This window comes from Oreochromis aureus, linkage group 8, assembly GCF_013358895.1.
Source record: "Oreochromis aureus strain Israel breed Guangdong linkage group 8, ZZ_aureus, whole genome shotgun sequence".
Taxonomy (NCBI): domain Eukaryota; kingdom Metazoa; phylum Chordata; class Actinopteri; order Cichliformes; family Cichlidae; genus Oreochromis; species Oreochromis aureus.
In genome coordinates, this window is record NC_052949.1 from 19,645,050 (window position 1) to 19,669,732 (window position 24,683).

The 24,683-nt window shown below is 43.1% G+C and overlaps 1 protein-coding gene across 1 annotated transcript in view; it reads left to right on the forward strand.

The window, feature by feature from the left end:
- The first annotated feature begins 3,582 nt into the window (after positions 1-3,582).
- The window catches only part of rhbdl1 (rhomboid, veinlet-like 1 (Drosophila)), a 47,053-nt gene continuing 25,952 nt past the window's right edge, over positions 3,583-24,683 (forward strand). Inside the window, exons 1-5 of the mRNA XM_031739407.2 lie at positions 3,583-3,984; positions 11,258-11,416; positions 20,037-20,261; positions 21,220-21,368; positions 21,489-21,601. Coding sequence (XP_031595267.1) covers positions 3,946-3,984; positions 11,258-11,416; positions 20,037-20,261; positions 21,220-21,368; positions 21,489-21,601 — 685 coding nt within the window. The 5' untranslated portion in view covers positions 3,583-3,945. The remainder of the gene's footprint in view (positions 3,985-11,257; positions 11,417-20,036; positions 20,262-21,219; positions 21,369-21,488; positions 21,602-24,683) is intronic.

Consider the following 24,683-nt stretch of genomic DNA (forward strand, 5'->3'; position numbering starts at 1 on the left):
GTTGTTTTCCAGGAATGTTTCCCAGCGCGCACCGGACAGCGCTCCAGCTGAGCGTCCACACAGAAACATCCTCAGGTGCTGATGTGTCTCCTTCCCACTACTCCCCTTTCAACAAACCAGACAAATAAGATTTCACCAGGTAATTTCTTGTTATTGCTTTCTGCAGCGCGGTTTATACTCTTCTTAGACTGGGCCAGGAATCGATGAGTCTGGCTGAGATGTTTTACTTTACTGAATATGAGGTACAGCGAGGTAAACAAAGGCTCAAGAGGTATAGTGTATCATCTTGAAGCAGTATGCAATATCGGGGCATTCACGAGTGACTGTGCAAGCTTTTGATTGACTGGAGTGTTTAAGGATCTTGCATGAAATGGTATACTAGGCATGACACATGACACATCATAACAAACATCTCCACAAAGGGAACAAAACAAAAGGCAAAACGGATTTTTCTGCCTCTTTTGTTTAACGGGCGTCTTTCAAACACTGAGATGGCAAATCGTTTGTTTGGGTTTTTTTAAGCGTTATTTTGTGAAATAGTGGCTCCTTACTTAGAGTAATGAAACAAATATAAAAACATCATAACTGCGTGTACTCCAGCTTTTAACACAGTATGTTTATAGGGTGAAGCGTAACTTTCAAACTGATTGTCGATTCCTTACATATGAAGTCAAATTTAAACCTAAGGATCTGATCTGAAAAGAGTGACTCCAATAACTTCCAGTCTTCAGTGATGAAAACTCTAGATTTAGCCAATCAAACCTTGCTCAATTGTGTTTTAAAAGAATTTACTCCACAGCAGACATGTGACAGCTGCCTCTTCCCAGATGCTGTGTTATTAAAACCAAGTCCTTTAAAAAAAAGATATAAAATCTGTGTAGAACCTCACATTGCTGCAACAATCAAAACTGCATCGCTAACAGAGCCTTATTTTCAGTCTAGACCGAGCAGCAGGTCTGAATATCAATTAGATTTAATAAAGATTGAACCGAGATTTAACAAAAGTCTTTTAAAGGTTGTTTAAGATAAACAATGATTTTTTTTCCCCACCCTGTTTAAAATGAATCCATAGTTTGGAGTCTCTGCTTTGTAAAGAGACACATCCACTTCTCGTGCTAATAATGCTAGTACAGCCTGTGTATAATTAAGATCACTGAATTCAGACCTTTTAAGGCATTCATTTATAGCTTCATCTTACCGCACTTTCATTGAAGGACAGCTATTCTCACAAACACCTGCCTTATGGACTTGCAGGTCGTTAAGCTGGTGAGGAAGAGTGTAGACTGGTGGTCTAATTAATGTGCATTTCTGCCTACCCTGAAAGGCCTTGTTATTCTCTCCCCATTCTCACACAGAGGCTACACCAGTGTTTTGTCTGCAGCTCTCAGGGCTTGTTAAAGAGGAGCAGGTCTGCCTGGGCTCATCCTGCCCTCTGCATCCATCCACCAGAGGTGAAGGGTTTAGTCGAGCTCGTTCAGGTGGGGATGCTTCAGGCAGTCGGAGATGGGATTTTCTGTGGGTCGACTAATGTCACTTGGTTTCGGAGTAATGGCAACAATGATGCTTGTTTGACCTTTGGTGGGGCCGTGAGCCTTGTTGGCATCTTATTTACACCGCCGAAAATGCTGTTTACTTGCATCAAGTGCCATTTTGTTCCATCGAGGGCATTTGACTTGACGTAGTGTGGCTGAATAGTGCCGTATGTGTTTAATTTTGGATTTCTATGCTAAGAAACCTCATGCAGACTACATTAAATTCACCTTTTGTGTTCAGTTTTCCGAAGTCTGGGCGTTTCTCTTAGGAGGGCTCTCTGCTGTTTTTCTTACCGCACTGGATATATTTTTTTTTACTTGTCTATCATTGTTTGATGGAAGTCCTTTGAGGTTACCAAGGCAACAGTTGAATCCAGGTTCATTTTGGCAGCTTTTTCAATCTGTCTCACTCATTGCAGTTTGCAGATCCTCCAGCAGTGACCTCGTAATTAGATCGGTCGTATTCAGGCTCACAACTACCGAGTATTGGAGACAAATTAATTCTTAACATTGATTAGTAGTCGAACAAAGAACCTCATGGCGTGACTTCAGTCTTTCCACGCAGGGAGGGAAAAAAATGGAATCCTGTCATCTCCATAGACTTGGAGGGTAATTATTAAGGTTTTGTTCAAACAGGAGTGTCAGACTGGCATAATGGGAGGTGACAAAGGGAAGGTCTGGGAGCTATGCCATATTCACTGTGGCCCAGGCCAAAGCCATTAGAATAAATACGGCAGTTACTTATGGCTTTGTATAGCTCGCAGGCTCCATCTGACCCAATAAAGCACAAGACAATACTGTCCTTGTAATGAGGTATATATATTTTTTATTTATTCCTTTTTATTTATTCCTCACATTGAAGAGAACTTATAAACCACTTTGCATCTATATGAAGAGGAAGGTCCAAACATGCGGTGCAATCACTGCAATCAGTTAAGCAAGCAGAGGGACTGTGAGTTACACAGAAGACATTAAACATCCCTGCCTCACCCATTATCTGTTAGCGGAAGTGGTCCCTGAGTCACAGCCTTGTCACTATTTAAAAAAATAAAATAAAACTGAGATTTACATTACACTGGCATTATCACCATTGTCCTGAGGAGGAGGGGTCACTGCGGATTTGTGCAGAAAGAAAACACCTTTTAAACGAGCTCAAGAAAAGTCTGACGCCCACCTGAGCGCTAACAACTTCAGCCATTCTTATGTTCTCCTCCCTGCACGCGGTGCCTTTATTACCCGTCAGGTGTTGTAGATTGAACCGTTGTTCTGATATTACTTAATGAACTGTTGCGTTGAGGGTTCTGGGTCGGTGTTATTGTTGTTGTGGTATTCGTCTGAGCTCAGTGGACGATCAGTGAGCCAGCCAAGCTGTCTGATTCAATTTCATGTTTGTGTGTGTTGGAGGTGGGAGTCCGTTTGATCATTAGAGCAGTCCTTACAACGAGCTAATGTGCCAGAGATTATAATTAGAACAAAGACGTAAAGGGCTGTAGAACAGTGAAGTTTTGATCAGTGGTATCAGTATTTCTTTTTCCTTGTGATCCTTTATGCAACACATCTTGTGTGTGACTGAAATTGACAGACACAACATGGATAGTATTTTACCATATGTCTGTGTATTAGTAGCTTTTGTCTTGTTTACACTGTGTGGGTTTGTGTATGTATGAATGTCAGTAACAGACCAGACGTGTGTCTGTGTGTGTGTGCGTGTGTGTGTGGGTGGGGGGTGTCTGTAGCAGTAGTAAGCGCAAAGCCGCAGTGGAACCCATCCTCTCCTCCCTCCCCGAGACGCCTTACTTGTAGTGAGGAGAGGAGCCGCAGCCCCTGGCCACTCCTTCCCCTCCTGCAATTGGAAGCGAGAGGCCGCCTCCCTCCTCTGCCTCATTGGTATGCAGGCGGTGCAGTGTGTGTGTGCGTGTGTGTGTGTGTGTGAGGAGAGGGATGGGAGAGGGATGAGAGAGAGAGGGAGAGCAGGAGAGAGAGGTAGCAGTCAGTGCAATGGGATAGAGGAGAGCAAGAAGGAGGAGGAGAGTGAATGAGAGCTGCTGGATCTGCCTTGCCTTGCGTGCCTGCCTGTCGTCTGCTGAAGCTGGGTTTACCACCGCGCCACGCTGTACTGACACGGAGCAGAGTCACAGCCCATTTGCACCACCCGACGAGCACTCAGCACCCCCGTTTATCACCCCGCCGACGCCACAAGCAAGAAAACCCAGGGACCATTAACAGGAAAGGGGGGGGGGAAACACGGCAGTAACGAAACGGCCTGACGCTACTATTTAGGCACCAGCGGCTACCTAACCGTATCTCCCCCCTCCACCTTCTCCCATCCTTTCCAACCAGACCACCACTCCTCTCTCTCGCTCCTCCCTATGCCCTTGTCCTCGGCGGCTCCTCTCACCTCCCTGGCCAGTATATGGATAGAAGCTCCCTGTTTCAGCTCATACAAGAGCAGGTAAGCAAGGAAGCAGCGGCAGAGGTTTCTATGGTTACAGGATCCCGGCCACCTCGCCGTCTACCCAGGGACTGAGACATGGAGGCTGTGCTGAGAACTGATGTTGGGATTGATAGCAGGGACTGTGCGTGCACGGGCACAAATGAAAGCGTCTCGGACCGATGTTGGCCACAAGAATGTGAGGTCAGATCTTGAGCCACAGCAGGAGGGAGACCATCATGTCACGGTCTATAGAAGGAATTATGAAGGAGATGTGTGTGCTGATGGATGGATACTGAATATACTGAATGAATGGATGCTTGGATAGACAGATCACTGTATTCTCTAAATGAAGGATGGATTTTAGTCTTTTGGTCAGTTATAAATGCTGCAGCAATCCTTCTGCATGTGTATGGTCGTGTTTGTTTTTCCTGCAGTTTAGGTTGTGTTGCTGCACTTGCCACACACCCAATATTAACACCCGAGGGTTTCGAGTTTGCAGGATTATTTAACATTTTATTTCTGAGACAGTTTCCCTGAAGCCCTGGTTTTATATAAATATGTATATACACATTTTTTCCCCTTTAAGGCCAAATAACAGTGTCTGTTTTTAAACTTTTCCATCTTTCTTTTTTTTTGTTGTCCCCAGCCATGTTGGAGGTTCTTGCTAAGTTGAAACACAGGGTTTGTGACTATATTTAGGCCAGTGAAAAATGTGCCTCTTGACATCTGTCCTCAAGCCAAGCTGCCATATTTACTCTTCAGTCATATTTATCTTTGGTCTGCCATCTCCAAATTTACCAAAACCAAAATGGTTTCAACCAAAAAATCGTGTGCACGCTTGGGTTGTGCTGCTTGAAGGCAGAAGTTCAGCTGGATTTTGATGTCTGTTTTTTAACTCGCATGTCTTCTGTTTTTAATGAGAACCCGGCCCACTGGGGGCGTTCACTGATTGTCAGAGTGTATGGACAGTCATTATGTCCAAGAAGGAAGAAATTGATTGTGTGCTGCAGAGTCTAGGGGGGTGACGAGTGGCTCATCTGCAACATATTGACTCAAGGGACTGCAAACATGTTAACATTAAAGTGCTTACACAGTAAACTGCCTCGCAGACACACACATCTAGACTTTGTACTTAGGATGCATGTGTGTCTGTGGTTGCGTGCACGGTTGCGTTTTCTATGAATGCGTGTGATTTTTAAAGTAATTGGAAAAAGCCTGTGTGGGTTATTTGAAAAGATGCAGTGTGGTGGCACCGGTGAGTCATGCACTCTATACGCGATTTAAGATTAAATACATTACTGATTTGTCCACATTTCATATTCCTTCACAGATACTTTGCAATGTGAGGCTGACTAATCTCTGTCAATATCCATTTTCAGTGTAACAGGTCTTTAGCCGGGGGACAAAGCCAATATTTCCACACTGTAAATTACTAGTTGTTTTATTGATTCAGGGGTTTATGTTTTTTGTTTTTGCTTTGGCCAGTATTTGCATATAGTCAGTTTGCAAGGCCACAGCTGAGCTGGCTGTTCTGTTAAGCTCAAGTCTAGACCAAAATCATTCACACTGGCTCACGACAGACTTTCTCCACCTTTGGGACTCCATGCGGCGGCCTTTGATTTGGAAAAGGTCTCTCTAATTAAACTAAAATGAGGTGAAATCTGCCAACAGCATTTGGACAGAGAGCAGGAAAGCCTGTTTTTTTTTTTGTTTTTTTACAAAGCCTTCTGCCTGCCTAAACATCGAGCACTTTCCTCCCCTCATCTTTATCCAGGAAAATGTTTTGCTGAACATGCCTCATTTTGATGCAGCTCTGCCCTCCAGATTTCTCTTGTCACATTCACTGGAGGCTTTCCACAACAACAGCAATATCCTGCCAGCTTCTAAGCAAATCTACAAGTGCACCTGGAGATCAAGTGCTTCTCTCAAGGGTATTTTAACTGTAGTCGGATGTAAAGGGAGATGATCATGCAGTCACCGTCGCCTCTTAGTTTTTCCGCTGTCTAGCTTGCCGAATCTGCCGTCTTTTCACTTTTAAAGAAAAATAGATTTGGATATAACTTGAATACTATTTCCCTTCATTTTCGAGTGATTCCTTTATCAGACAGTCAAGTCAAGAGGCAAATAGAAGGTATATGTTGGAGGATAGGTCCAAGCCAGGAATGTTGCAATTATGTACTGGAAAACTGAGGCAAACTTGGCCTGATAGATCCTCAGATCGAGCATCTTTCAGTTGCTGTAGACTTTAAGCATTTGGGAGTTTCAGTGAAGTCTTCCGAAACCACTATAGGTGGAGATTTGATGTCTTATGCATATGTGAGGACTGCAGGTCTGAAGAGAGGGGTCGTTGCGGGTCTGTCAGACTGAACCACATGAAAATGCTGCAGGGGGAGAAGAAGGCGAGCACAACAGTGGAAACATGAGTTTATTAGTCTTTGTCTGCAGGAGGTTGTAGTGTTGAGCGTGGGCTATTTCTGGCCTATGCAGCCTCACACATACACGCGTGCTTACGGTGGCCTTTCTATTCTAGTGTCCCTGATAAGGTAACTTGATGGTTGGCAGCGTTCAGCCACGAAAGCATTCAGGTCTAATCGTATTTAGATCTCACCCATAAGGCCTTGGGGTTCTGAATGCTTTTCTGACACATTTCTGTTCACCACTCTTTTTTTCTTCTTCTTTGCATTCAGCTGGATTGTGTTTGTATTGTCTTAACACAAGAAAGTGGAGTCCAATGACCGTTTGCACCGTTTGGACGCGATTTAGATCTTAGGCCTGTGACATCGCAGCACCAGAGCGGTAAAGTTTAAAAACACGCTGATATTAATAGCACCGCAGAACAAGCATTGTGATAATTATGGAGTCAGTGGCCCAGTTGTTGGTGAACACCAGTGCATCCCGAGGGCAGCAGAGACAATTCAGAGGGTTTTGTTTTTTTAATCTGATGTCATGCAAATACGCTGTGCCCTGTAAATGCCACAGCAGCGTTCAAGCTTGATGCTCTTGTTCACAGACACCAAAGTGGACTGTCTTTTTTTGGGCTGCGCGCCACAGGGTTAGCATGGTGTCACCGAGTGTGTGCCAGGGAGCCACACCAGCAGTGCTGCTACGTTCCTCTTAGTTAGGAGTTACTGAAATCACTATCCTTCCAACGACTAAATGCTATTTATCAAGCAACCATTCATTTACTACTTGTAGCTATTGTGCATAGCCTGTATATAAAAGATGGAGCCATAAGTACACTGGTTACTTAAGTCACATTATGAAAGTACAAATATGACTAGTGTGGGGCTAATTAGACTTAGCAACAATTTTGCTCAAATCTGCTCGATAGAGACTTGTAAATCCACTCATGAAAGTGTTTTTCTTTATCCTGCTTTTTGACTCTGACGACAATAATTTATAAAATGAAGATCATGCAGTATTTAGTATAACTTGAGACAACAAACTCATCAGGAAAGTGTCTTCTTAGGTCACAGACCAGGGGAGCAAGGGGTTGTTTTCTCTTAAAGTTTATACAACTGAACACATTTTGAAAACTAAAAGCGGTATTCATCAGAAAATAGAATCCTTGTTGTGCTTTTTATTGTCAGATCCACAGTCCAAAATTAAGAGCTTTTGTGTACTTTAATCAATCAGTCATCAGTATTGTTGCTGAATAATTTTCTTTAGATCAAAGAGCCCAAAAAGCAGTAAAGATTAAAGTGGATGGATACAAGCTGTAGACGGTTTTAATCATCTCTGCTTTCTGCCCTTGATAATGTCACTGCAGTGTTAGCTACAGCTCCATTACTGCTACAGAGCAACTGTCAGTGTCATGTGTTCTGCATGTAAGATTATACACCAGTTTTACACAGCATTTAAACCGACTGCCCTATTGTATTCGTCCCTCTTGTGACACCTGAACAGCTCTGGATGCATACCCTCTGGAGGGTGTCCTTCAGTGTCTGACACTCGGACGTTAATAGAGGATCCTTTGCGTCCTGTGGGTTGTGAAGATGAGCATCCATGAATCAGGCTCTGAACGTGACAAAGTAACGTCCATGTGAATGCCAGGTCTCGAGGTTTTCACAGCAAAATGATCAATGTTAATTCACGTCATCTGTCAGTGGTTTTCATGTTATGGCTGAACCATGTTTCAGCACTGCTGTCTGTATCCGTGTCACAGCCGGGGGGTTGTGGTTTGTCCCTGTTCTCGAGGGTTTGCCCTCGAGTTCCTGTGGAACAGACAGATAAATCAGTCTTTGGCTGGGGTCAGTCAGAGTCGCTGTGCTGAAGGTAATGGAGGTCCCAGGGGTTAACACTGAGATCATTTCCCTGTAGTCAGCACTCTTCTCCTCTCTACCCTCCTCATGTATACATTTTCATCCTGTGTCTTGTCCACTCCCTCACACTTGCTCTTGAGGCAGCCCTATTCGGTTGATCCGTCTGCCTCGACACCATCATAATTTCCCGCTCCGCCTCCCTTTACATCTACACCCAGAGTTCATCGTAGCACCACCTCATTCTTATCTCGTTGGTCTCTTTCTTATCCATCTTCATTTTATTTTCCTTCCTGCCATCTTTCCCCTTTTTACAGCCTTTCTCTCTCTCGCCCCCCTCCCTGTTGTGTCTTTCCTTTGCCTCTCGAATGCCAATATGTTTGTAGGGGTAAATGCAAGAAAGGGATGACACGCAGGCAAACCATGTAACCATGGCAACGCATGCAGCTTGTCAAAGTGTCGCCCTCACCAGTGTCGCCCTCACCAGTGTTGGATCGCTTCAATAACTGCTTCCCTCTCAGTGCTTTTCCCTCCTTCTTCCAAACCCTTTCTTCCCTCTGTTTCTCTGCCCCGCTCCCTTGTTCATGCACGTCAACAGCCTGTCCAAGGGAGGGGGGGAAAAAGAAAAAAATCAGGCCCTCCTTGCCAACACTCATTTATCTCAGTGTGCCTCATCTTGGTAATTGATAACCCTAATTGGCTACAAGAACCAATCCTCCACCTTCGTGTATCCTCTGCAGACAGTCCCCCCCTGTGTGACGTTCTTCCTAAATAAGGTCATACCATGGAGGGAGAAGTATCTGTGCGGTATGACAGCTCAGTGTCAACACTTGTGGTTTGTGTAAATGTGCACAGCCATATACAGCGTGCCTGTGCGCTTCTGCTGTATGTGTAGGGTAGTGATGTGCTGACATATGGAGGCTGACAGTAATCAGACGTCCCCAGTGTGGCTCTCTGTTCCCCCTGTCAGCCCGGGCTGAGCCGGGAGCACATTAGAATCTGATCTATCTCTCCTCTGTGGCAAGAGGATGCAGAGCACTGGAGTGTGTCACAGCCTTCTTATAGGAAAGAGAAGTAGAGGACTCTCTGCCAGACCGCTGGGTTAGCCAGACGTGCACAGACGGCAGTGAGGCATTTTTACTTTCAGTCCCGTCTCCTCTCTGGCGCTCTCCCGTTCATCTCCCCCCTCTTGTTTCGTACCTTCTCGTCCTTCAACTTTAATCTCGGCATTTTCCATTTTCTTTCATTTCATCAACCCGCCAACCACCCACCTACCTCTTCCATTTTTCACCTCTTGCCTCCTTGCTGTCACCCCCTCCCCCCTCTATATCCCCCCACATATGATCTTGGTACACTACACATCAACACTGAAGATAACTGTGCTGCTGCGCTCGGTTCTCCTCAAGGGAAGAACGGGGCCGTGTTTTAACAAACATCCGTGGAACGCAGAGTTAAGGAGATTACCTAAAAATAAACGGGGGTGGGGGGTGTTCCTATTTTGGTTCATTTGTGTCCACAAATTTGGTAATATGTTCATTCCAGTCTGCCATGGGAGTGCTGGCTATCACATTCACAGTCAAGATGTGATGTGTAAACAGTCGTCAGTCAAACATAAATGTAAATTTAGTACGTTTATGTGAGTACAAACACTTTGTTGAGGGTATAACGTTTATTTTTTCCTGGTGATGAGTTATTTAGTGGTTGTAGAGTATTAACAATATCCCTTCACTTCATCACGTAGCAGTAGAAAACACTCATCCTAATTAAATCATTAAAACTTACTATGATTCCTGCTTTCACTAGCGCTCTCCCAGGTGACTAAACAGTGTCCAGGGAGTGAAAATCTGAAATGCACACTTTCACACCAATGCATTCCCTGATTCATGTTCTTTGCTCCTTCGTTGAGCAGTAAAGCCTTTAGCTTTGAGCTTCCTGCAGCAGAGACCGACACAGTGTCGGTGCAGATCACGTCCAGACTAAGGCAGCTTTTAGATCAGATCCTTCTCATGGACTTGTGACACGACCAACGATGATCCAGCATGACTGACTACACCCTGACGCAACATCTGAAAAGCTCACCTCACCCCCCCCTCCCTTCCTGGGGCGACAAAAGGCCGTCGGTATGCTCTCCAGAACCTAATGAGGCACTGTTAGCATGCAGGAAACAGTCAAAAGAGAAGCAGCAAGGACTCTTCCCATGCGGTCTCTTTGTGCTGCTTCGGTTTGTCCTCGGGCACAGTCTCACAAACACAGATGCACTAAGGAGAGCGGGCATGAGAAATTAACGCTCCATCGCTCCAAAGAGAAGAAAATGAAGTAGTGCTGTATGTTATGCTGGAAAAAAAAGGGGGTGGGGGGACCCACATTACATAAACCAAGCATAGACACACACCCTATACTTTACAAGCCATTTTTAACCTGGTGCTATTTCAAACAAAAACACTGAGACGATTTTATGACATTCTCCTGCTTAAATCAATTACAAGGAGCAGCTCTGGCATACAGACATCAGCAGTAATAACCCACGGGGCTGTGGGTCTTTGTGAGTGGCGATTATAAAAAACCACACTGACTGTGAGTCGCAAATGTGGCCAAAAACAGACTCGTGCAGTCAAAGGAGGCACCCACACAGGAATAAGACTGAAAAGTCGGTCAGGATTTTTTTTGGTTTTGATTTGTTTTTCGTGTTTTTAGGAAACCTAGAATGACAAACTCGCCTTTCTCTTGTTGCTGCTTTCAACAGACAAACATGTTGGGTTTCAATGGATTTGCTCCTTTTATGAGGTTTAAAGTGTCTTTTAAAGATATCATATAAGCATCAGCTTAATGAAATCTGGTGTCAAGCCCCGAAGAGACTCTGTTGTGTCTGTAAATACTGGTACACCCCAGCTGTCTATTACTTGATGTGCTCTCCCAGAGGGCAGACTGACACCTGCTTATTAAAAAATAAAGATGCATAATAGTGCATTGTAGCGGCTGCCTTGCAGTTTTTACTCCAAGGGTTTTGTTTTTGTGTTTTTATTTATTTTCAGCTGGACCCAGAGAACACCGGTTTCATTGCAGTGGAGAACTTTACCAGTTTGGTGGAGCACCATGAGCTGCAGCTGGACCCATCCAAGCTGGACATGCTGTTAGCCCTCGTCCAGAGCAATGAAGAAGGGCAGGTGTGCTACCAGGAGCTCATCGAGCTGGTGAGTGGAAACCGCGTGCGCGGGTGCAAATAGTGATGCGGAGGGGGTAGTTGCTTTGTATCCCGCTGCGCACAACAACACGCACACAAACATCCCACCTTTTTTTTTTCTCTTTTTGTTGGATTTCAGAAAGGTTACAGAATTGATTCAGACAGAGCCGGCAAGCTCTGCAGTGGCGAAAATTGACTCGACCATTTAGGTCGTTGTCCTCCAAAAGAAGGATCAATCTTTCCAGTTAATGTGTCGGTAAATCCAGACACTTAACCTCACAAGCCGGCAACAGCAAGTGCGGGAAACACCCACACCGAGCTGGCAAAGCACAGTGTCGAAGCAATAGATTCTGTTTATTATAACACATATATACTGAAACTCACTAATACTGTAAGGAGAGTAACATATTAAACGCAATATGGCTGAATACTGTTGTTTTTCTAATATTACAGATACAACTCATGGTTTAATTTGAACCGTTTTCTAATGTTTGACTCCCTAATGAGTGATTATGTGCCAGAAAGTGTTCTATGAGCTGATGTGAGGACAGTCCGTGTGCCGTCATCTCTTCACCATGGCCACAGATGACTTGTGAAGCATGCCATCCTTTTAATTCATTCCCTGCTCTTCTTGTTGCGGTTACAAATTCATGTAGAGCTTTATATCTGAAAGCCTGAGTCTCTCCAAGCCCACAGATGAGCACCTGCTTTTGGCTCCTGGTGCTGTAGGGTGTAAGCACAGTGATTAATTCAAGGCAGTGCAATTCCTGGGATGTTTTCTCTTCCTTAAGCTCATTTTCCCCCGCTCCTGCTTTCTTTTTCTGTTTATCTCTTTTTCTGTGTGTGTGTGTGTGTGTCTATGCATGCTTCTGTACTTGCATGTTGTGTTCCCTATGATCTGTAGCAAAGGCCACATGAGGCCATTCAATTTGGAGCTGGTCCCATTTCTGAGGTCTGTGCCACTACAGACTGTAGAGGTGCTGCTCCCACAGAACAGCCCCTGCTAAAATTGTACATCTCTCTTTCGCAACCATTGTTGAAGTGTGGGTTGTTGTTTTTTTTCCACATCCTTCTCATCTCGTTGCATCTCATCTGAATCCTCCCCTTCTGAGTCCATGCAATATCGCCTCCCCTTCATTATGAACCTGTCTCCTTGAGCCCTCGGATCTCATTTCCTTCTCTTTCATTCCCTTCTTCTCTTTTTCTTGTGAACATATGTTCTGTGGAGGAAAGAAGTAAAAAAAAAAAACCCAACCTCGCCTCCAACATCATCAGGGAGACACTTTTAAAATTGCCCATCAGCCAAATGCAAATTGCCTTCGATTAACCCGGCATTGGTAGTAGTCGGCAGTAATCTGAGGTAATTTGAGAGCGCCCATGTCTCACACATATATCGACCCCCAGGTCTGTTATTTAAAGATTCGTCTGATTCGCACATGTGAACGCGAACAATACCCACGCTGTTGTGCACATGCGTGCCATTTGCATATGTGCAAACATTTTCAAGAAGTTTATTATTAATTGATTCAGCCTCCCACTTCCTCACTGTCTGTCTCACCGCCTCCCCTCTCCCTGATGTGTACACACACACACAGACAGTCTCTAACGCAGGCAGACTCTCATTCATACACATGAGCCCTGTGTGTGCAGATTTGCTGAGTAATTTAGAGGATATTTGAATGTTGATGCGAATCTGGCCTCTCATCGTGCGGCACGTGACGCGTGAGCTCTGCAGACAGAGTGCAGCACGTAATATGACATTTTCATCCGGATCATGGGCGAATACCTTGGGCCTTCTTTCCCCCTCCTCGCTCTGCGTGGCTCTCACCTCATTGGCTTCTTCGCTCTCTGAAGATTGGATTTAGTCCAGTTCTCCCTTCGCTTATTTATTTATTTTGCTTGCTTCTTTTCACATAACTGTATCTGAAGCAGATTTGTAAGTGATACTCCACAGTGTATAACAGATGACAGTCGTGTTGTCATTTGGAAGGTTCAGCGCTGCTACAGTGTTATAGCCGCTGCCTGAAGTCTGGTGTCTGTATTGATTTTGTGGTCTGGCCTCTGTGGAAAATGTAACACCCCTGCACATTATTAAAATGGACATAGCAAGATGCATTGTGTGTCTGTGTCTGTGTGTCTGTGTGTGTGTGTGTATATTCTCAATCTGTGCCTTTTCAGCTCACAAGCTGGAGAGATTTCTCTCTGTTGTGTCTCTTAGCGGCTGTGTTCAACATTTTTCTTTTTTTTCCCTGATTTGTTGTTCTACATTCGCTCCGTGAGTTTTGCAGCCGTGAATTCACACTGCCTCTCTCGACCTCAGTGGGTGTAAATGTGTTTTGAATCACACCGTTAGGCAACAGCTTCTCTGGTGTCTGCGCGAGAGCGTGCGCGCTCGCACAAGTACAAGACTGCCTCGCGCGTCGTTCACGTTCGAGTCATCTTTCATGCAGGGCGATCCGAGCCAGAGAACTCCATCAGTTCAGCCAGAGGGGTGAATAAGTAACGCTCTGCTAAAGCCTCTCTTGGGGAACTGTGCATACACTCACGCATGCCTGCACACACACACACTTGTACATATACGAAAGACTAGTGGTCTGTGTCTGACTGCTAATCAGTGCAGACTTCTGCACAAGGAAACCAATAGACATTTCCAAGCAGGTCCACAGTAAAAAGCAGACATTTGATCAATTCAGAAGGCTAAAAGACACCTGAGGTTTCAAAGGTCATACGGGGTTTGGAGGGGATGAAAGTGTGAAAGATGAGCATGGGTTTAAGAACTCAGGGAAAAAGGATTTCACCAGGGAAGTCTGATGTATTCCTATCCTATGTTTAATTTCACCTATTGAGCCCTCTGATGCTATCATGTTCCAGCTGTGTAGCTGAAGAAGTGTGTCACCGCTCTCCTTCGGGTGGTAATTTGGCTAATGTTTGAAAGAGATACAAAATGGCAGCCATGGTTAATTACATGGGCGAAGTGTGTGTTTCAGAGATTATAGCAGGGGTTTCTCTGTGCTCAGGTTGAAGGATTTTTAGGACTTCGCCTTTTCCTGTTTTCATTTTTATCCATTTGCCCAGATGTTGCACTAATATTCTCCGGTCCCTCAGGAGGTGATGTTAGGGAAACACTTTTGAATTTGAATAAATATTAAATGTCTTAAACTGAGTGTTTGAGATCCAAAAGTCTAGTTAAAGTTTCATTCTGGAAGTTTCCAAGGTCTCCCGAGTCACAGTGCTAACAGTGCATCTCTCTCCTGGGACACAGATGCTACCTATCAGCATCCCACTGCACGCTAAACTCCAGTTGAAGCTTTGTGTTGTAGATGGGTTCCCAACTAAAAGTAATGCACTTTGCCTAAGTGTCCTGGAGTAAAGGCTGTTTTTCTTTTTGGAGTTTTAGCACTGCAACTATTAAGCCATGAAGGAAGGTTGTGGCCGCAAACTGCTGAGAGGGAAAGGAAAAAAAAGAAAAAAGGTGGACTCTGATTTTTAAAAAGGATTTGAGTAAGAAAGAACCTGAGTATCTGGGTCAGGGTAGAATCAGCGAGGCTGAGATCCGCAGTGATTTAGAGGCTGCTGCGAGAGAGCACGACAGAGTGAGAGAGAGTAAAGGAGAAGGGTGCTTTTGGCCCTTTGGATGACTCGCAAATTAGATGGTAAATGCAAACAGTGACACTGTTAGCCTGGTGATTGTGAATCTGTAGCACGGTTAACTGGCACAGCCTTCGATTGTTTCGGCATCGATAACCGATTTATCGCAGGAGGAAGGAAAGTGGGCATAATCAGAATCATTTATGGATTGGTTTGCAGCTGCAATGCAGACATCTGGATGGCCTTTAAGGCGCTTTTTTTCCCCAAAATTGTTATTGCTAATGAGTATTGAGCTGCATGGTATTGACCATGTGGTGTGGCTAATTAATCCATCAAGAACGATTGACTTGAGCTGAGAGCAGCACGTACAGTAGGCAACCTGCAGCCACCATGAGGCTCACACTGCTGTCAGTCTGCTCCAATCAGCCTTCCCTAAAGGGGAATACTGCCTTTATATGTGTTTGTGCTCTTTGCCTCACCATCACTTATTTCCCAGCAGACTGTGCCCCATCAGGGAACTGATGCACACCTCAGAGATTTTCCCTTACAGCGCTATACTGATGTCATGTGAATTTATTTTTTCCTCCCTACGCACTTTGCTTTGTCACTCCTCAAGTTTTGACTTTTGACGCGTTTGTGTGTGTGTGTGTGTTATTGTCTGGTTGCCGTCTCTCTCCTGTCGTCACATCACAAGGCTGCTAATGCTCACTTTAGTGTCGGCAGTCCTGCATGTCAGAGAAGGTGAAGCAGAGTGACAGCCGCGCTTAACCGTGCCTTGGGGGAACAACTTTTCACTCAGGCGATATGAATGGGAGAGAATACAGTAGCAATGCAGAAAGAGGCGGTAGGTGCTGTCACTGAGCCAGATTAAATAAGCTGTGATCTTATTTGGAATAGAAGCCAGTCCCATTTTCTTTGTTTAAACTGTACATTCAGTTATATTAAGACGTCTCACCTTTCGCTGTCCACTGGTGGCCTCAGAAAAATCTGTTAATCAAACTCACACAGACAGGCATCTGATCTCCCCGTCTTATGTTTCCCATCTCTGCCTTCTAATGTCCCCATGCTCCTTTTGCTCCGCTTCCACTTCCTGCCTCAAGTATTGTATAATTGCATTTTCCAGGCCTGATTTCCATACTAAATATGCAACCCTCCGTCTGTGGGAGAGCCAGCAGCCCAGCTCGACATCGTTCTGGTTATCACTTTGCAACAGGCCCTTACACCCTCGCTGTACAACCACCAGTATCATAATTACCCACAGTTAGGATAGTTACCACATCCTGCTCTGCTAGCTTCCAAAAGGCATTAGCACTTTTTTTACCCCCCGATTTTTGCCTGAGCTATTTCTTGAAGAGGAGGGAAGTAACAGTCGCCGCTATTCGCATTTCTTCATTATTTGTTCATCTACATTTACAGATTTTGTCTTCTAGCATGTTTAGCTCATTAGCTTTTATAGATATTGACCCACAATTTCTTCCACTGTGGCTCCTGCTGTGTCTACGTATAATGAGTGTACAAGCAGCAGGGCCTGGCTAATGAATTACTGATGGTGTACCTTTAATGGTGGGTTGTACTTCCTGCAGGCCTGCTGAAGAGGTTCTGTTACACCTCACATGAGGCTGCCATGTTTGTCTGAAGTTACTGTTACGTGAAACCCATACGTACAGTAAGGTTTTCTGTTGTAGCTGCTGCCTTCTTACTCTTTCTAGAATCTCGTGTCATCACCCATTATTTGATTTAAAGATAATTGTTTAGTCTGCCAGCTCGCCTCATATGTTTTAGCTACACCAGAGATTTCTGCCATTATCATAGCTGTGACTCATGCGTGCTCATTTTCTGTTAGGAAATGCAGATATTGAATCTAAAGTGCCCCTGCTGCGGGTAGCCGGTCAGGCAGCATTTTCAGTGGTAACTCTGGTGGAAAAGAACTCAGTGTTGTTATCCTGGCAGTTCTCTGGCTCGGCTGTCAAAATCGTGGCATTAGGATAGTTTTCATCCTAAGCCTCTATTAAAGAACTTATCAAGAGCTGGTGCTGTCAGCCTGCAAGCTGCTGCACAGGCCCTGCTCACTAAGCAAACCTGGAGTCCATGATTAAAATGAAGACATACAAACACACATGTACAAACGCCTTCTTTCTTTCCATGCAATAGTTCCTTTCAACTAAGATTTGCTTTTCAAGGTCGGACGCACTTCAACAACATATTATCACAATGCCTGAGGCGTAATCGATCTAGCCAGCAGTCAGGCTTACATTTGTCTAAATTTTTAAAAAAAGACCCATTGAATAACTTTCTTATCTCTTTTTAAAAAATCTGTTGTGTGCTAAAAACCAATCAGGTTTTTAAACATGTAACATAGCTTTTGTAGGAGGAAAAATAAACATTCACGTGCTCTCACAGATTCATTAAGCACCAAATACCTCTCAACTTCTGCTTTAGTTAGAATAAGATCTAAAGCTAGTCATGAACATAAACTGTGTAGTTTCTGAAAGAAGCGTTGTAGTTAAATTAAGTGCTGGCAGAGAGATTTGCCATCATTAAACTGTTGTTTTACAGTGTACCTAATGTAATCTGCAACATTTTGCATTGTAAAAATATTACTGCCTTGTGCTGTATGGAATAAAAGCTTCACAATATAATATTGCTGGTTCTCATTACACTGACATTATACTCAGTTATGCTGGCCTTACGAACAAAACTGTAACAATGTTCTTGGGTGCATGAACAATAAAGGTTGAAACACAAAATAGAAAGGAAAACGATAAGCAAGATATTTGTATTCAGTGAGTAAATGTATACAGTAATTCACTATCAAAGGAACAGTAAGTAAGCATCTGAATAAAATATCCTCCTCATTTCCTCTTCCTCACAAGTTTCATCTCCCTAACTGAAGTCAGTGCTCTAAAACAGGAAAACGTGCCTAAACATGCTCATATTTAGGCATGATATTGTCGCAATTTCTTATTGTCAGCAGATTTCCAGACAACTGATAAGAAGTCTGCTAAACAATAAGAGCAGCTGGTGATGGGCTAACATTATGCCAGCTAATCTTATGCTAGTGTCCTAAAAATCGCACCTTCCCTCTGATAAACGGTTTGATTGCATTCTCACATTGTGTCCGAGCTTTGGGGGTTTGTTTGCCAATCAGTAGCATCAACTAACAGCAGCTAACATGGGCTAACAGCAGCTAATATGGGCTAACAGCAGCTAATATGGGCTAACAGCAGCGCTCACAAATAGAAAAGTTCATAATATCATCAGCAACTCACCTCAATATTGCTGTCATTGGACAGAATTTATAATATTCACAAATAATAATGCATTCCTTCTTTTCAAACTGCTGTGTATTTGTTTTACCAAATCCCTTCTGTACCAGCGTTTGTCTATCATTCCTGACATACAGGCATGACTGGCTGTCTAAGTGACAAACTGATAAACTCAATATTTATAACTTTACTTTGTCCTGCGTAAGCCATTCCACTTAGTCTAAGTTTGCAAAAAAATTAATTGAACACATAGAAATCGTCCATAAATGAAGAGTAATGTAATAACAGGCAAGAAGTTAAAGAAAACTACAGTGTCCCTAGTCTTGCCTTTGTGAAAGCAGAAGTTTATGTCTGTTAGTTTGCTCTGATCCAGGGTGATTAGTCACACTGATGAGCTTCTCTCAGATTATGTGAGAACAAACCCTCCTTTGCTTTTGTTTGATCCACTTAGTGTGAGGAAAGTTATGGATTTAATTGCTGAAATGAGACCAGCAGGCGAGATGAGATCTGTTTATTCTGGCAAGGTGTTCTCCAGCTGTTGACAGTAATGCTTCTAAGATTCTCTTTTTTGCAAAAAACAAAAAAAACAAAAAAAAACCCATGATATCATCATATAGCTAAAACAATAAATAAATCAAAAGCAGCAAATGAATACAAGATGCAAGGTGCTGATTCCTTAAAGTCTTTCATCCTTTCTGAACGCAATGATTCGGCGGAATTTTGGATAATAAGCTTTTGTGTTCTCTTGTTGAAAGGCTGATACCGCTCTCATGCCAGTCTTGCAGCTCATTTAGCTTACTTAGCATAATGACTGAAAAAAATAGCCTAGCTACATCCAAAAATAACAAATTCTCAACATGTTATGACTCATCTTGTTGGAACCGTACTAAAACTTAGCTTTAAAAAAGACAACTTGGCCTTTTCTACTAGCCTGTGTTTAAACTTTACCAATAATGCTTGGTGGAGAAAAGACACTGGCTGCCTGACAACCACATGTTTATGCCAAGATTTCAGGAAGTTGCATGAGATGTGGAGTGTTGTGTAGTAAGCTCTAAAGGTGCTGGTACACAGACTTGTTCCCTTTGGACAAACCCAGGCTTAGTCTTTCCTCCATTTTCCGGTGGATATCTTTTATATTTAACCATAGACTGTATATGAAAGATGGATGTAGCCTCTGAGCCTGAAAAGTGAAGCATGTTCTCTTATTCTGTCAAACTGCCAGCAGTTGGTTGACTTCTCCAATTGCACAAAGAAATCGGTCTATAGAAGTATAATGAAAACCTGCTAAATTGGATCTGTTCCCTATGTAAATACTATCCCGATGACTTCATGGACTAGTTTAAAGTCTTATTCAATACAACATAATGCTTATTGAAAGTTACAGCAAAATTTTGAGTCACAATGTGGGATAAAGCAGAGTTTGCTATGAGCATGGAGTCCAGTCTGGTTTCAAAACAGCAGGAGGACAGCAACAGGCACATTCACAGCACTTTACTAACCAGCTGTGGCTATGTCCATCATTTACATACAGTCTTTGTATTTTGCATACAGGCGAGAGAGTGTTATTGAGCTTCTTATCTGGTGTTTTTCCCCTGAAATCAAACAAAATAAACTGAAGAAAAACCTTCACATGATCATTAAAACTTCACAATAAACAGTAAACAGATGTTTTTAGATGCCATTAGCCTAAATTAACATTCAAGCATTTACCAACAAGATGTTGCACACACTGAGTTTATGCATGTTTTTTTGTTTTCTTTTTATTCTTTTCCTCAGATGAGCAGCAAACGCTCCAGCAGCTTCCGACGAGCCATCGCCAATGGCCGCCGCACACTGCAACGGGAGATCCTTCTGGACGAGACGGGGTTGGGTCTTTATAAACGTTTCGTCCGTTATGTGGCCTACGAGATCCTGCCCTGCGAAACTGACCGGCGCTGGTATTTCCACCAAAACCGCCTGTGTCCCCCACCCGTCTTCATCGCCATCGTCACCATCGTCCAGGTTAGTGGGAGACATTATCAGCTGGTTTTAGAGTGTTAGAAAGTGATGGAGGTTATTCTCCTGATTTATCCACAGTGATCTGGGCATTCCTAGAACTTTTGGCCTCCAACATTTTATTTAAAATCCACAAAGTCAGCATCCAATCCCCTAAATATGACTTCACACTGTTCTGTTAGCTCAGTTGTTCGCCTTAGACGGCCTGAAAAGATTTTCTGCCTTTGATCACACACTTTTACTGTGAGCTTGATATGAGCTGGTAACCCATTTGGGAGTCGGAGGCTTAGTGGGTGCATTTAATGTCATTCCTCCAAGCAGAAACCTTGAGCCAGTCTGCGTGTAGGATTTTTTTTCTTTTTTTCTTTCAAACACTGGTCTTGGAACTTGGAAACCAGGTCAGTAAGCACCCTGGCCACCACCACAGTGGCTTTAATTGACCTATTATGTTAATTTTGAAAAAAGAAAACCACTAGCACAGACGCCCTCAGAGGCCACCGCTGAATGGTTGCAGATTAAGCGGCAGAAATAACCTACAGCTTCTTAACAAAACTTCATCATTTTCCCTGAAATCATCTTAATTCTTTGGGAAAGAAAGCTAAGTGCTCTTATAATGCCTCCAAATGGCACTGAATGGTCTGTAATGACAATGAGAATGTGATAATAACAGTTCGCATTCATTTTAATTCACAGAAACAATGAGTCATTATTTTATGAAAAGAAATTAATGGAATTGAACCAGATGTGCCATTTTTTTTCTTCTGTGGGCAGTAATTGTCTGCAAGACTCTAATGAGCATCAGCTGAAGAATACAAAGAAGAAGAGAACCTCATGCGCCGTTCATAAAGCACAATGGGTTTTGTTTTGCGGGGCACTTTTCACCTTCTGTACCAGCAGTCTGCAGAGAGCGCGTGTACTCGGCACAGATTGACAGTTTGGTGTCATCTTTGTGTCTGTGTCGCAGATTATTGTCTTCATGTGCTACGGCATCATGCTAAACAAGTGGGTCCTGCAGACCTATCAGCCTGACTTCATGAAGAGCCCCCTGGTCTACCATCCCGGCCACCGTGCACAAGTGTGGCGTTTCTTCAGCTACATGTTCATGCACGTCGGGTAAGCTCTTGACTCCTGCGGTACTGGTTTAGAGAAAATTCAGGTTAGCTGCTGCTGATGGCACACGAAGGCCAATGCTGGCAGTTTTAATCTTACTTTCATTGTGTGCTCTGTCCTCAGTTTGGAGCAGCTGGGATTCAACGCTTTATTACAGCTGATGATCGGCGTTCCCTTAGAGATGGTCCATGGCATCCTACGAATAAGTCTGCTTTACATGGCAGGAGTGCTGGCCGGTGAGTTTTTCATTAAGTGTTTTATTGTAAGTAAAGCAAGGAGCATACACAAATTGCTTGAGAGAGCCATATTGGACGAACTATTCACTATTGAAGGTCTACACTCTTGCTTTTTCACTCAGTTCTCATGATTTATATCATTTATTCTTAATGTTTAAGAGGTTTCTCACTCGCTCACATCCCAATGATTAAACATGCCTTGATTATTGTAGTTCATTATTCCTCTGCCTCAGCAAATCTTCCCTGGATCACTTACTAATGGTCCAGAATGTGGTTCAGAATGTCACTGGGTCCTCTAAAAGGTCCCATGTGACACAGATTCCATCTTCCTTTCACTTGCTTCATTTAAAGTTCACGGTTCAATCACTTGTGGAGCCCTTCGTGGTCAATATGCTTCCATTTATCAATGAGCTACTACAATCACAGGAAAAATCTGAATCTTTGAGCTGATCAACGCTTGTTGTCTGTACCTAAATCCAAGTTAAACTCGCTTCCACTGCACCTCAGATCTGTGGATTTAAGACCCACCTGTGCAGGCTTGCCGTTATTTTGTTTTATCTCTTTATAACATTTCAATTATTGTATCTTATTCTATATTGTAAAGCTTTTGTGACTTTTGTTCTTGAAAATCACTATGTAAAATTTTTGCTACGTACATTTTCGACATCCACAGAAAAACATTTTTGCTTTACAATTACAAGCATTAAAAATAAAACAAAAAAATAACAAGCCTACTGCTAAATGTGGTGACATAATGGCTATATTTTTAAAATTATTGATGAAATGGCACATCTTTTCATGTTTAATGTTTATCTCCAAATGGTCATAAATGCCTTCTTATGTTTAGAGACAAATCAAATTGTGTGTTTAGGCTGGTTTATACACTCCGTGTGTGTGTGTGAGTGTGTGTGGTTTAGGATTTCTAAGCAAATGGCGAGACAAGTGGCGATGATTTGCAGAGCGATACGGACCGTGCTTCCCTTAAAACAATAACATAAACAGAAGAAGGCTGTTTCTTCTCCGCTCTGCTCTTTATTCATGTGCTTGTGTTTCTGCCGGTCTGCAGCACATCGTACTGACCTACTTTGTTTATTCTTTTATTATTGTTTGTACTGTCGACGCCTCGGAAAAGCTTTGGGTTTTTTGTTTTTTTGTTTTGTTTCGTTGGTGGTTTATCATTTATCAAGTTAAATATGTTATATTTCTCTTCGTGTTTGCTGTATAAAAAACCCACAACTATCCGCTCCCATCTACTCCCAGCGAGTCAGACTGAATTTTTTTAGCTTCTTGTCCTCGAGCTGACATGTGCGGCTGCCCGATTTGATACTTCTGATAAATCTGACCCGGCCCGGCCCTTCTGGGGAAGAAAAAAAAAGTGCAGAATGTAAATACAAAATATGCCAAAGGGAACGCAGCAGAGTGACTCACATCGCCCAGAGGTCGAGCTGCAGCGCTCAAGTCTTTGTTGACGGGGAACCTCATTAACTTTCATCGAGCCGGTTCGGAGATTGGAAATTTTAAATCCACACTGTTTGTGAAAAGTGGATTCTCTTTCTGAGTAAAGCATTTGCATTAACAGCATTGCATTTGCGAGACCTCATATCAACACTGCTGCATTAAATTCCTGTTTCACTCAGCTACACTTCAACAGTTTTTATCATTGGGTTTCATAAGTCTTGCTAACAATTATTTAATTACTGTTGAGAGGAGAAGTCCAATTCATACTGAGCTAATCATCTATTATTTTCAGTAACCTGTTTTTTTTCTTAGGCTCCTCTTTCTGCGTGACTACAAATTCAAACTCTCCATTTCTTGCCTTTCCTGGCGCCTCTCTGCACACAGTAAGATGGAGTTAAAGCTTCTCAAAAAAATCCGGTACTCTGCAGAAAAAAGCCAAAAAAACAACCCCATTCCTCCACGCGCCCGTACGCACGCACACTCTTAACACTCATGAATTATTGTAGCTTTGATTTATTTTAGCAATGATGACAGAGAGAGAGAGCAAGCAAGCGTGGGACTTAGAGGAGGAAATATGGGAGAGTAATGCAGGGTCTCTCTCTGGAGAATTAGCCTAAGTGCAGTTTGAAATGCTGTTTGGAGATTTAAGCTGCAGCCTGAATCCAAAAGGAGGATAAAGCAGCAGGCGAGGTGACATCCGTACCTCCAGAGCACGGAGTCAGAAATGCTTTGAATTTCTGTATAACGTATTGAAATCAGAGCTATGTGCCTCTGTTGAATTAACTCTAAAGGTCAACAGTTTACGATCAGGGATCTATAAATATGTTTGTCGTATTTGATACTTTATAATCAGATCTTTATATCTGCAGAGGGAGCGGCTCCTTTTCCACCATGAAGAAGAGTTCGCTATGTTGGCGTAGTCCAAAAAAGACTAGCCTAACATTGCTGTATACCACTGATTCACCTACCTGTTTGTAAGGACGGGAGAAGGTGAGGTCATCAGTAGATGCCAGTAAATCTTACACACATTTATCTTAAATTTTATTGCATTTACCCAACGACATGTAATCGTGATAATCATCAGTGCTGCTCAGGTTACAGAGCGAGATGTCACACTATGTCAGCTACCCGGCCAGTTTTATGTGTGAGGGTGTGTCTGTGGGTGAACTGTCAAATCATTTTGACTATTTTTATAAGGAAAGGATTTAGCATTAATCATTTAGCTAATGGGTTAATTTGGGATCAGCACTTTGGGCTAAAGAGTAATGGCAAAGTTAGAAATTTGGAGCTGCACAACCCCAATTCCATAAAAGTTGGGATGGGTCCATCCACAGATAGCTGCTACTTAGTTCTAAGTAACAGAGGTAACACAGCAATAAAGCACAACTTTGCTCAGTAAAACTAGAGCACAGACGTCTTGGATCTGGTCTGTACATCTTATATCATATCATTACTCAGATTCTTTTAAAAACGAAACATGTAGTGAGGATCCATACACGTGTTCATGTTCATTTCACAGATATGCAAAATATGCACGGGCCTCGATGTGTGCAAACTTTAGTTTAAATGCTGTCTCCCTCCCACAGTTCTTTATTACCTGAATTTGTTAGAAGTTACCCTGTGC